Source organism: Culex quinquefasciatus, chromosome 2 (assembly GCF_015732765.1).
Source record: "Culex quinquefasciatus strain JHB chromosome 2, VPISU_Cqui_1.0_pri_paternal, whole genome shotgun sequence".
Taxonomy (NCBI): domain Eukaryota; kingdom Metazoa; phylum Arthropoda; class Insecta; order Diptera; family Culicidae; genus Culex; species Culex quinquefasciatus.
In genome coordinates, this window is record NC_051862.1 from 89,833,494 (window position 1) to 89,847,541 (window position 14,048).

The 14,048-nt window shown below is 37.9% G+C and overlaps 1 protein-coding gene across 1 annotated transcript in view; it reads left to right on the forward strand.

Annotated features, from left to right (window-relative positions):
* Positions 1-13,817, forward strand: part of LOC6034296 (tubulin beta-3 chain) — a 56,572-nt gene extending 42,755 nt beyond the window's left edge. Inside the window, exons 2-5 of the mRNA XM_038252842.1 lie at positions 8,088-8,196; positions 11,295-11,539; positions 11,603-12,445; positions 12,515-13,817. Coding sequence (XP_038108770.1) covers positions 8,088-8,196; positions 11,295-11,539; positions 11,603-12,445; positions 12,515-12,625 — 1,308 coding nt within the window. The 3' untranslated portion in view covers positions 12,626-13,817. The remainder of the gene's footprint in view (positions 1-8,087; positions 8,197-11,294; positions 11,540-11,602; positions 12,446-12,514) is intronic.
* The last annotated feature ends 231 nt before the right edge of the window (positions 13,818-14,048 follow it).

Below are 14,048 nucleotides of genomic sequence, written 5' to 3' on the forward strand. Positions count from 1 at the left end.
GTTTTTCAAAAAAATATAATTCTGCCCCCTGATTTTTCGAGCTGATTTAAAAATAAGGGGGTTGAAATTTAGTGACAAGCACTTTGAAAAAAATAATATTACCTTACTAGATTTGATTGATTTCACATGGATTTTTCTGCAAATATACCCTTATATCTGTATATTTTTTGGAAATTTAATATTTTAACCCTTTACTGCCCAAATTTGTTTTTCAAAAAAAAATCCCCTTGTTCAGGAGGTCATTTTGAACAGCTTTTGTTCTACGAAAAACTTGACTTCTCTTTTTTTATGTTTTTCTTGTTTTATTTTTAGTATTTTAATTTGTTTAGATTATGTTTGTTTTTGGTAGTATTTGGCCTATTCTACCACATTTTTTCATGTTTTTTTACAGTCACTTTTTATATTTTTTGCTTTTTTTCACATTTTCTAGAATGGCACCAGTATCATTTAAATTGTAAAAAAATGCGTAAACGCATAGTTTGGGACACTACAAAAATTACTGCATACTTATTTTAACAAAATATATAGGATATGTTAGTAAAAAAACACTGCCAAAGTTGACCCTTGAAAAAAAAAAAACATTTCTAAGAACATTGGCAAATTTACATAAAACAAGTCAAACTTCCAACCCCAAAATTTTCTATAATTTTAAGAGTTCTTCTTTCCAAATATGGGTATTCGGCGCCGTCGCTCCGTGCCATACTTTCATACACTTAGGAGCCCAGGGCGGCGAAGTCCTTGTAGATAAAAAGGAAGACACTAGTGGTTGGTACTAGAAATGGTGGCCGACAGCTATAAAGTCAACTTCGTTTTCGTTTTTTCTTTCCAATTAAACATCAATAATTGGTTACAAATGGATTTTTGGCTAATTTTTAGATAAAAGCCCGTCTGGAGGTTTGGTTAGGTTGTAAAGAGTAAAGCTTTAATTGTATCTTCTTTTTGCGCAAGAGAGAAGGCATAATCTATATCTTTCAAATTATTTTTCAGTGATTGCTCAATCAAACTCCATCGTTGTTAAACATTGCAAGAAAGCAACTCACAAAGTATGTTCAAAATTCATAGATGCACCACTCCAAAGATATTCAAAAACCAAAAAATAAATTTATCACTTCCCATCTTTCACTGACCCGCTGAACCCAGAGTGCTGTCCACAGATGACAGCGCTCAGCGTCACTTCATAATCACGTGGCATAACCTTAAAAAGATGATCCACGGTGTGGCGGCGGTGCCATATGACAGCTACTTTTTCGTTAACGAATTAATAAAAATTAGATTTAGTGCTGCCCGTTTTTTACGACTTTCAGCGACGCCGTCAGTCGCTCTGACGGGGCAGATAAATATTATTGTTGTAGTTATGGAGTTTTGAATTGGGGAAATGGAAAATTGGAGATGGGAAATGCTCTCAAAATATAAATCTTCCATTTCCTATCTCGACAATTTGTGTTATGAGAGGTTTAAGTTGAATTCAGACTTCCTGAATTGATGCATTTGTTGCATTTTTGATTTGCACAGCAAACATGGATTTTATAAATTAATGTTCAATATCCCAGATACAAACTACTTAGAACAGTAGTGCTGTGTGACACCTTAATTTGTTACTTTAGCCAAATCCGCCTCTCCACCGCACACGAAACCGTGAAATCTCTAATTTAGAAAGCATTCTCCGGCGTCGTGCACTAGAAATAAAATAAACAAACAAAAAATAAAGCGCCCAAAATGAAATCCGAACTCGAATTCGACCTGTAATTAAGAACGTAAATATTTATCAAAATCTTAACGGGCATCTCACGACGACTGGCTCCGTCACGTGGCCAGGTCCGAAAAGAGAAACAAAAAGAACGCAAATGAAAGCGGAAAAGGAGGGCATCGAGCGTCTCTGAAAGAAAGAGGGAAAATTAAGATGAGAAAAAAAAAAGTTAGGTGTTAATAAATGGTTTCTTCCCGGGCCAATTCATTCTACAAAACAACTTCCTTTTCTCGGCGTCAGACCGCGACGTGTCGTTGCAATTCTAGAAGAAGATTTCAAAAGAGTGTAAACAAACTGTTTGTAAACATGAGTTGCACAAAAAGTTACGCCCCTCCCAAAAGTTACTCTCAAATTCTTAGCCAGGCCTTGGAGCGCCCTGTCCGGAGAGATTTCCATCTTGGCCAACCTCGATGCATCTCGTCGTGTGACGTCTTCCACCCCGAAGGGAAAACTGTAAAAAAGGCAACCTAAGTTGTGGAGTGGAGAACAAAAACAAAAACACACACTCGAGACGGGGAAGAAAAGTGTTTTCCTTTCTTTCTTTCTCGTGAGAGAGTGTGGAAAGGCTGTCAAGGGAACGCGTGAGATGTGTCACTTTGGCGTGACGTGACAGACGGCTGCTTCGTGCTAGGGCCATCTCCGGAAGGCGATGTTGGACCGGATTGGGGCGGAGAGAACCCAATTATCGGGGGGGGGGGCATCGGAATCGGTTGCATCCTGGAGCGATTTTTTTGTTATTTTTTGGGAAGTTTCAGATTTATACTAATTGGGATTGGTGATTGCTGTAGAATTGAGAAAATTTCAAGCAAAACATCGTAAATGGGCCAATGCCGTGTAAACAATCACTCTGTCCTGCTTTCGACAGTGGATGTTCACATTTGGAACGAGCAGGACAGACTCTTTGTTCACAGTTCGCCTTTGGCCATTTACATTATACATATTGTTTTGCTTGATTTGTTAGAAAAATTGCCAAAATAAAACTAAATCTCAAATTTCAAGCCTGGTTTTCAAAACATTATTAGGAGAAGAGTTTCACAAAATGCTTTATACATCATAACAGTTGGTGCTACTGTTAAAAATTAGCAAAATATCAATGAATTTATGAAAATATTTTTTTTTAAACTCTTAAGTCTTTAACTAATCAGTTGTCCCCAAATTCAAAAATCTCATGAAGTCTTTGTTTTATTAAAAAGGCATAAATAAATATTGTACAATGCTTTCTGACTAGTTTTCAAAAAAAAAAAAAAGAAAACAAAAGATTCAATCTGCTCTAATAAATTTAACTGATAATTTAAAAATAAAGATGTTTTATATCATTGTAGAGATACGTGGATATAAAATGAAAATTAAGTCAAGTTTTTCCTACAAGACTACAAAAGATTAGCCGGGACCGTGGTGTAGGGGTAAGCGTGGTTGCCTCTCACCCAGTCGGCCTGGGTTCGATCCCAGACGGTCCCGGTGGCATTTTTCGAGACGAGATTTGTCTGATCACGCCTTCCGTCGGACGGGAAGTAAATGTTGGCCCCGGACTAACCTAAAAAAAATGTTAGGTCGTTAGCTCAGTCCAGGTGTGTGTTGAAGAGAGCGAGTGTGTGAGAGGCAGTCAACGTCGATGATACGACGGTCATCGTCACTGCACCGCCGTCATCGATGACTCTCTTATTCTGGGCTACGGGCAATGCCCGGCTTATGAGAGAGAGAGCGAGGAGATTGATCGATGAACTGTGGCGCTTGCTGAGGGGGAGTGGGAGGATGAGTTTCGTGTGCAGAGGCTGACTGCTGCCCCACCGTTTCCAGGTGGGAGAGCGACGGAAATTTCTGTTGCGCTTGCCGACTGCATTTGGCGGATGCTGCAATGATGTTAGAGTTCGCTGTTCGCTCGCGTACTCGACAGTTGGTGCCCGCAAGGACTGGGGTCGGAGAGCAAGAAATTGGGAAGGTTGAGGATCAAGGGGGTTTCGCTTCACCTCAGGTATGCTTTTCCTTTTTCAGATGTTAAGTCAGCAGTTTTCTTCAAGGTGAGTCTGATGATTTTTTGCAATGTATAATTATGACATGTGCACACATGTAAAAATATTAAATAATAATTTTCATAAAAATTTTAAACCCACCAGAAGTGGTGATCCATGTTAGTACTATTTACTAAATATTATTTTCTCTACCAACATGTAGCGAGTTGTGGCGCTATAACCACGGCAAATAGTGTCCAGGGCATTTGTGGAAATACAATGTCCCATCCCCGAGGGTCCCGGAGCACCAAAACTTCTTAGCATGGTGCTCCCAACGATTTATTGCTTAAACAAACAGGAACGTGAGCGGGGGGATCCCCACGTTTCTTCCTCCCCCTGTAGATTCAGAATTGTGTTGTTGTTTGAACATTCGTGCTCAAACTCAACCCACTTCAACGAATCATCTTTGCGGTAAACTTTACGCAGTTGGCCTGGCCGCTTTAACTTTTGTGATGTTTCAAAGCAATTTATTGCATTGGGGCACTGCAATTGTTAATAATGACAAGAGGATGCTAGGCGTTAATCAACCTAAGGCATTTTCCAGGATGCCCTCGAAAGACTGGCTGCGCTAGGGTTAGATTAGATTAGATTAGATTAGATAGGTCGTTAGCTCAGTCCAGGTGTAGGAGTCGTCTCCCTGAGTCCTGTCTCGGTGGAGTCGCTGGTAGGCAGTTGGACTAACAATCCAAAGGTCGTCAGTTCGAATCCCGGGGTGGATGGAAGCTTAGGTGTAAAAAGAGGTTTGCAATTGCCTCAACAATCAAGCCTTCGAACACCTAGTTTCGAGTAGGAATCTCGCAATCGAGAACGCCAAGGCAATTCTGTAGAGCGAATAATTTGATTTTGATTTGACTACAAAAGATTAATAACGTGTTTTAGATTATTTCACATCAGAATGTAAAATTGTTGTTAAATTAAACAAAAATTAGAAATGGTGAAGACTTTAGACTTTTTTCACTTTTTGCAAATCAACGCTTAAAAATGAATAATAATAATGAACTGATAATATTGCTATTTAATAAGTTTTAGGCAAGCAAAACAAAACCTCAAAGAATATAACAAAAATTAAATATTTTCAAAATTACAATTCACATAAAAAACGTTAATTTGCGAGCTTGGGAATTTTGTTGCTGATACATACATAAATGAGTTGAAATTGGCAGATTTGGTCATAAAAAAGTTTTTCTGAGCTGTTTTTTTCAATACAATTTTTCAAGCAATTTTTGATCTTCAAAAAACATTGGAAAGAAGACCTCTTAAAATTTTAGGGTTCAAAGTTAGACTTGTTTTATGTGACTTTGCCAATGTTTAAAAAAATGTATTTTTTTTAGGGGTGAACTTTGGCTGTGTTTTTACTAACATTTGTTATGTTTTCAATAAAATGAAGTATGCAGTAATTTGTGTAGTGTCTCAGACTATGCGTCTACGCATTTTTCTACAGTTTAAATGATAATGGTGCCATTCTAGAGCAGAGAATGTGAAAACAAGCGAAAATTGAAAAAGTAACTGTAAAACCATGAAAAATTAGAAAGGTAAAATGTAATGATAAGAGGTTGTAGAATAGGTTAAATACTACGAAAAATAAAAATGAACTAACCCAAATAAATGCAAATTTAAATACTAAAAATGAAACAAGAAAAACATAAAACAAGAGAAGTAAAGTTTTTCGTAGAACAAAAGTTACTCAAAATGACCTTCTGAACACGGGAAAAATAAACATTTTCGAAAAAAAAATTGGGCGGTAGAGGGTTAAAGGCGATTTATGATTTTAACCAGATATTAAATTTGAAATGCTGCCTGTTGTGAACAATTTAATTTTGACTCAGAAAAAATAAATATTTTTAAAGATGTTGGACACATTGATTTACTCCTTCGTTTCTGTAAAAAAAAAAAATGCAATTCTTTAGAAAGTTGATCCAAATTGACCAATACTTGCTTTTAAAAGCAAATTAAAAATTAGAAAAAAGTTTTTGTACTGAGAACATAAATGGTTTTCAAATGGTTCAAAATTGTGTATGTCGAGTGACATAATTCATTTATTTTTTAGTCATATAGAACACCCTGAGTTTAAAAAAAAGTTATCTTTTTAGAGACAGGTCCCATTATTTTTTTTTATTTTAAGCTTTGGTCGTTTTTTTATGTTAGGGAGCAAACATATATTTTTTTCGACAAATTTCAATGCAGAAGTGCAGTTAACTAAATCCAGTTTAAAACACATTTTTGCAATTCCGTTTTCGAAGGCTGTAGTAACGAAATGGCATACTTATCATTACAAAAATAACAGTGCTGAATTGTGCATTATAGCACTCATTTGAGTGCTGAAAAGTTCAAGTTGTATTGATGTTTTAGTTGACCAATCACACAACGCTGAACTAAAGCAGGGAAACAAAAGTTTGACTAAATAATCTTCTTCAAAAATGTTTCGGGAATTCCAAAATATGTTGTATGCAAACTATTTTTTCCAGCACTCATCGTATTTATCTGACTCGGCAAAGTCACGTTGGATGAATGTTCGATTCGTGCTGAAAAAACATTATTTTGCAACTTGCTGCATGAATTATTTCCTGTCTTAATGATCATGTTTTACATGTTTGGACGTGTTTAAAATTATGTTGAAATATCTATTTACAGTACAGCAAAAATGTTATTTCATCTCAAAAACAATATTATTTTCGTTGAATTTGTTTTAAAAGCGAAAAAACCCATTTTAAAACAGTTTTTTTCATTGAACTGTTGAAACCGTACACGGTATAGTTTTTGCGAAAAAAGTTGGAGCTAACAAAAATTCATATTTTGGTCCAATTTGATCCATTTTCAATATGTTTCAAAAACATGCTGAATGGGGTCAAACATCGCAATCTCTTGTAAATTTTGGCTTTAAACTAACACAAATTTATTCAAAAACCATACTGACCGAAGTGAGTCGAATGATAAGCTTCTAATTATACAAAATTCCTGATTTTTGAAGCAAATTAAAAAAGATCTTTGCTTTACATATAAGTTGGAACGAGTTTGAATATTATCCCCAAAGGATATTTAGTGTGATAATTTTGAATTTTGGAAATAGGTCACTGATCGCGTTTGTTCGATCACTTTCCAATATATAAAATAATCCTATTTTAAGTGGGAGATTATGTCGCAAAACTAAATTTGGTTCGTATTTGAGGTCCCAACTAAAATACCCGGCCACAAGCCTTAAGCTGTTCGAATGACGTCAGAGGCCCGACAAGAGGCTCATTTTAATCAGGTGTAACGTTCCACTTGAATAGACAAACTGACGGTTCCTGGGCTTCATCCCACTAAAGCAGGGTGATTGACCCTATTCTAGATCGCTGGTCAAATTTTCACATGAGACCAGAACTCCACCTTCTCGGATGCAACATTGTGCGCACTTGTAAGGTTTCCTCTTCCTTCCCCTTTTTAATGCATTTCCAAGTGGAAGTCCGATCGACAAGTCCCATCATTCAACGTTGCATCCGCCCTGACAACAGAGTGCACTTTTTGCCCAACGCACACTGCTCTCAAACTAAAATGTCTAGAACCCAGTAGGCTGGTAGGAACCTGAATAAATCACTCGGGCCCGGGACTTAAACCTTGCGCGACACCGAAATGGGGACCATAAATTATAAGACCCAACTTTATTCTATAAATAAAGCTGTCATTTGTTATTTTCTCAGCGGGAGTGCAGAAGTGCAGTTGCACTCGATTTAGAACTTTCACCGCACTTCTCGCACGTCAAAACCGCTGTCAAACACAATTCTGCGTTGAGCTAGTTGTCAAGCGGGTCCAAGTTGGCTGCGACTCGAACTCGAAATCTTGGCGATCTTCGGTTGGAAAGGTGAACGCCCCCCCTCTCCTTGGTCATCAGCGCCGAGGGGCTGCCCAATCTGACGACGATATTCCCCGTTAGAACAACAAACAGATCGCGCGCAGATTGAACTAATTATAATGCTTTGCGGCGGCGCGGTTGGTCCTCCTCTCGCCGTTGATGATGATTGGTTGGGTTCCACAACGAAAATTGATGATTCAAAACACGCGAGAGGTGGTTCGAGAGGAGCCTTCAATTTCAGTCAATTCGAAACTTGATTGACATCTTTTCTGCGCGCCGTTGAGGTTTTTGACCGCGCGCGAAACTCCATTTGAGACAATTACCGATGCGTGACGGCGACGGCGACGACTCCGATTTGTCGCGGGAACTTGTCCTACAAAGGTCTGCTGTGTAATTTCGGGGCTAGAAAATCGTCGTTTTGTGGACAAAACGCTTCAACAATTTTGGCCTTTGTAAATTACTAACTAACGTCCCCGTTTTTTTGTTTCTTCTTCTTTCGCAGTTCTGGGAAATCATCTCCGAGGAGCATGGAATTGACCCCACCGGTATCTACCACGGAGAGTCGGACCTGCAGCTGGAACGTGTCAGCGTGTACTACAATGAAGCATCCGGTAGGTTTTGGAACAAACGGTAGACAATGATGCTTAAGACATTAGATGTTGTACAAATTAGAAATAGTGTAAAACTAAGATTTCATTGGCTCAAAATTTTGACTAATTTTCATATATTTTATTGGAAATTGATTGGAAACTAATTTTTGTACTGAAATAATTTATAGGTTCGAATCATTGTTTAATCTTAATAAAAAAATATGAAAATACATCAAAAATTGAGGATTCATTCAAAAATATTGAAGCAAAAAATACCTAAAACCCTTTACATATTTTTAAATTTTCCTACTGAAAACAAAACTTCTTGATATTCCATGCAAAAATTTATTCTGAATAGTTAACGTATTTGTGTTGAAATAATTGTAATCTATACTTTTTTTAAAACAATTTGATGTTGTTTTCAAGAAAGTTTCAATCTAAAACCACGAAATATTTTCATTATTGTTTGAGAATAGTTAAAAAATTTATTGTATTCAAATATTTCAACAGCTTGAAACAATTTGCAGCAAATAAGGCAGCAATATTTTATTTCATTTTTTGTCCCCCTCTCCTTCAAAATTTCACAAAAAAATCATGGGGGCAAAGACAATTTTGGTGGCTAAACATTCAAATTTTATTTTCGTTGAAGTTACCGCACACATAAAAATATTACTGGAATGGCAAAAGTAGCTAAGTTTTGAATTAAAAAGTGGTTAAAATTCGCTTCATTAAAAGTTTTATTCTTATTTAAAAAATGAAAACTTTTACTGCTAAAGTTTTTGAAAATCTCACTACCAACTGATTTTAAAAGTTTTAACTTAAAAAAATCTAAGTTAAATGTTTGTGTTATAAGGTTTATTAACTAATCTTACAATTAATATAAATTTGAGATACATAAAAAGCATGCATTTTGCTGACTTGAACTCATTCTCAATAAGAAAAAAACATGACATTTTGAGTGTATAAAAATAATCCTATTCATCAATGTATTCCTAATACCAGTAAACTAAATTTGAACACTTTTCAAAATTTGTTGAATACTACTTAAGGTACTTTTTACATTTTATTTTCAAGCTCAATACTGTTCCAGACCGATCCGTTTGTATTTAATTCGATTTTTTTATTTTGCAAAAAAAATCTTGTTTCTATCACTGTCACCCCGGCTATCAATATCACCCAAGTAAACATTAGCATGCTGCATAAGGTTTATCTGTGTAAATGTTATAAAGAATTTTTAATCTTTTTACAAACTTTGAACTGCAGATCGAAGAAAGACGGAAAACATATTTTTATAGATTCATTCAAATATTTGCAAATTTGTGACAGTAGTGTTACTTTTATGATGTATAAATCATGTTGTGGTACTATTTGCTTTTCTAAATAAGGCTCAAATTTTGTTTATTTTTAATGTGTTTATGTTTTTCTCGACCTTGATTGTAGCTGAGGGACATAATTATTTTTAATAAAAAGTTTTTATAAAAAATAATATTTAACATTTCGATTTAAAAAAAAGTAAATTTTTAGCAATGACCAATTCAATATTCTTAGATCAATTAAAATCTTATTCTTTCAAAATAATTTGATATTTTTTATTATTTTTTTGTGAACATATCAGGGATGCCAGATACACAGATTTGTCTGTGTTTCACAGACTTTTGAGCTTGTGCCAGACATTTTTTGAGGTACACAGAAATTTAAAAAACTTCATTGAATTAATATTTTGTAATCTTTTTCGTCGAAACTTATTTCGTTAGACTTCAAATGCTTAAAAACGCGATTTCTGATGGATTTCAATGACTGTGAATTGATATATTTGAATTTTAGACTAATGCACAGACATACACAGACTTTTTTACAGACATTTCAAAAAACTAAGTGGCATCCCTGGAACATATTTTGGCTGCTATTGTAATTTTCATGTTTCTTTTTTTTTGCACTGACTTTTTGAATAATTTTTAGTAATTTTAAATCTTACTTGAAATATGATTTCCCGCTTTTTACTGCTGCTTTTTTATGCTACAAATTCTATAAAACTTTGTGTTAAAATTTGATTAGCAGCCACTTGAGATAAAAGCAAAATAAAATCTATTTTTAAAATGGTTTATAGTTTCTTGATTGATAGTTTCTGGCAGTGTTTCCATACTGGCAGAAAGATAACGTAATACTTATTGATATAATACGGTCTGTTGTGATGATATTCGGCATAAAATAATATCTAAATCATCCAGAAATTATTTTATCACTTGCCAGTGATGATCAGATTGTAGGTCATGGGAAAAAATACCTTTTCAACAATTCTGGAGTATTTTTTGAAAAGGTCCAAATTTGTATTACTTTGCTTTTTTGATGTTTTGAATACCCCTGACTCAAGGCGGTTTTAAAAACACCCAGAAAGCAGAACTAGAAAAATTGGTTTATTAGACCTTTAAAAAACTCCAGAAATCTATTCTTGTGAATGATTTTATATAGGCACGGAATTCACAGCTAACTCCGTTTAATCTCATAAAGTGGTGCTACTTCATGACAAGGTCGCCTGACATTATTTTTTATTATTCTTTGAATAGTTTTGTCGGAAACCCAAGAATATGTAAATAGGGATCTTCGAGGCCTTCTAAAGTTGATTATTCTGCGATAATAAGCTAGAATTTTCATTGATCTAAGGAATATTTTTTTAAAGAATTCTTTCGTAATTGTAAGTCAGAAGTTCAAAACTAACATAAAAGAAATGCTTACTAAACCACCTCGACCGGCCTCTAACTTTAGTAGTTCAATGATCCGTTAGCCGCCGAGACTTCTTGCTCATTCTCTTACTCCTGGCCAGCGTCCATCCATGCCACACCATCAATCCGTCCGCCGCCGTGCCGTTGCACTTGGCTGACCATCGCGCATCTTTTTGTTCTGCGCAACGAAGCGCGCAACCCGGCACCTTAATTGATGATCACGAATTTCGCTCCATCGATAAATATGGCTAGAGAGAACATCGCACAGTGTGCTGTACCGTAAATGAATTTCTTGAGCTTTTTTGAATCATGATGAAGCACAGGTGCACTTTTCGATGTCGATGTTAGGTGCTTCCGTTTTGCGGAAATTCTAATTCCAATTTCTTTCCTAATTCACAGCCTATTCCCGCTCGTCCGGGGGCAAGTACGTGCCGCGTGCGATCCTGCTCGATCTGGAGCCGGGCACGATGGAGGCGGTGCGCTCCGGCCCGTACGGCAAGCTGTTCCGTCCGGACAACTTTGTGTTCGGCCAGTCCGGCGCCGGCAACAACTGGGCCAAGGGACACTACACCGAGGGAGCGGAGCTGGTGGACGCCGTCCTGGACGTGGTGCGCAAGGAGTGCGAGAACTGCGACTGCCTGCAGGTGGGTTTGCTTTTTTTTTGGGTTTTGTTTGCGGATTTACTGATTGTGGTTCTTTTCTTTTAGGGCTTCCAACTGACCCACTCGCTGGGCGGTGGTACCGGATCTGGCATGGGAACGCTGCTGATCTCCAAGATCCGTGAGGAGTACCCCGACCGAATCATGAACACATACTCGGTGGTGCCTTCGCCTAAGGTGTCGGACACCGTGGTGGAACCGTACAACGCCACCCTGTCGATCCATCAGCTGGTGGAGAACACCGACGAGACGTACTGTATCGACAATGAAGCCCTGTACGACATCTGCTTCCGCACGCTGAAGGTCCCGAACCCCAGCTACGGCGATCTGAACCATCTGGTGTCGCTGACCATGTCCGGAGTCACCACCTGCCTGCGATTCCCGGGTCAGCTGAACGCCGATCTGCGAAAACTGGCCGTCAACATGGTTCCATTCCCGCGTCTGCACTTCTTCATGCCCGGATTCGCCCCGCTGACGTCCCGTGGCTCCCAGCAGTACCGTGCCCTGACCGTCCCCGAGCTGACCCAGCAGATGTTCGATGCCAAGAACATGATGGCCGCGTGCGATCCCCGACACGGACGTTACCTGACCGTCGCCGCCGTGTTCCGAGGCCGCATGTCGATGAAGGAGGTCGACGAGCAGATGCTGGCCGTGCAGAACAAGAACAGCAGCTACTTCGTCGAATGGATCCCGAACAACGTCAAGACCGCCGTCTGTGATATCCCGCCCAAGGGTCTGAAGATGTCGTCGACCTTCATCGGAAACACCACTGCCATCCAGGAGCTGTTCAAGCGTATCTCCGAGCAGTTCTCCGCCATGTTCCGTCGTAAGGCTTTCCTGCATTGGTACACTGGCGAGGGCATGGACGAGATGGAGTTCACCGAGGCTGAGGTACGTAGCAAAAAGAGCTTCAATCAGACTTTGATAACTTACCAACCCCTCTTTCTTCTCCTCCAACAGAGCAACATGAACGATCTGGTGTCCGAGTACCAGCAGTACCAGGAAGCGACGGCCGACGACGAGTTCGAGCAGGAAGAGTGCGCCGACGAAATGGAGGGTGAATGCGTCTAAGCCGATTGCGACTGTGTGCGTCCCCAAGGGATTTCTCCTCTCGGTTGTGTCGAGAAGCATTTTTACCTATTTATTATTTTTAGCTAGATAAATATCGAAACGATGTTTTATGTGTGTGTGTTCACACACACACATACAGTCACATACACACACCCAGAATCACAGGCCGAAGAAATAGTCCCTAATTCGACAAAAAAATGTTCTAACAACTCATCAAATATCTCGGATCTCAGCATACTTACTAATCGAGCAAAACGTTCGGCCATCGAAATCGAAAAAAAAAATCGTAAAGAATCACAGAAATCCAACAATTTTTCCGGTGAAAACTTAAAAATTTCGAAAACCAAAAAAATCGTCCTCACTTGAAATCATCTTTAAAGGAAAAAAAAAACACATAGTTAGGCTAACCGTAAGTAAGTTAGAGCGAGAGTGTGAGATAGTGTTTGAATTTAGGAGTGCCTCCCACGGAAGTGTCCACGAATGCCGTAACCAACACACACACACACACACACACAAACACACAGCGGAAAAGAGAAGACCCCATTCAGGCAATATTTCTACGGGAAAGAAATAATCTGCATAACTGAGTTGAACGGTCGGTTGTTGTTTCGTGCGTGTTTTTTTTGTCTGCTTTTTGTACGACGTGTGGCAACATTGCACTGCGAACGCGGGAGAGGGTTGTGACTGGAAGAAGAGAGAGAGAGAGAGCGGAGAGAGTTGGATCATTTTGCTTCTTGCGCTCATTTATTTGTCAAAATCATTTAGCAATATATCCAAAGATTTTCTCGTTTTTGACGACGTCTCGTGGATGTGAGCGTTTTTGCAGTAGGAACGAAACTAATAAAAAATAAATAAAATAAACTTTTGTATTTATAATTCGTCTTCTTAACACAATATTATTTCATACACATGTGTACTGGTTTCTATCGCTGGACTTGCTTTATTTATATTGGATATTTAACGCAACGTTTAAAAAATACCCTAACAATACAGGAATTGTCAGTTTAATTTTACCGCTAACGTTTGATTTTATACGACGAGCATAGACGGACGGACGAACATACTAATCACACACACTTACATACAAACACCTACACATCGAGAATTCAACTATTAGGAAGGAATCTTAAGCAACTCAAATGTTAGTACTTGAAATGATAAAACGATAAAACATATTTTGTATTTATTTGTAGAGCTCGATTTTTTCTTACTTTGATGACAAGTCCCCGAAATATTTCAAATTAAAAAGGTGTTTAGTAACCAGAGCCAGAAAAGTTTTGTTTGATCGAGTTTTTCTGCTCTCGCGAGAATTAAAAAAACAAACCATTCACTTTAATTATTTTTTATATCAATATTACAACTCCAATACCTCTAACTTACGTGAAATTGTCCGAGGATTCCGAATATGACAAAATTGAGACCA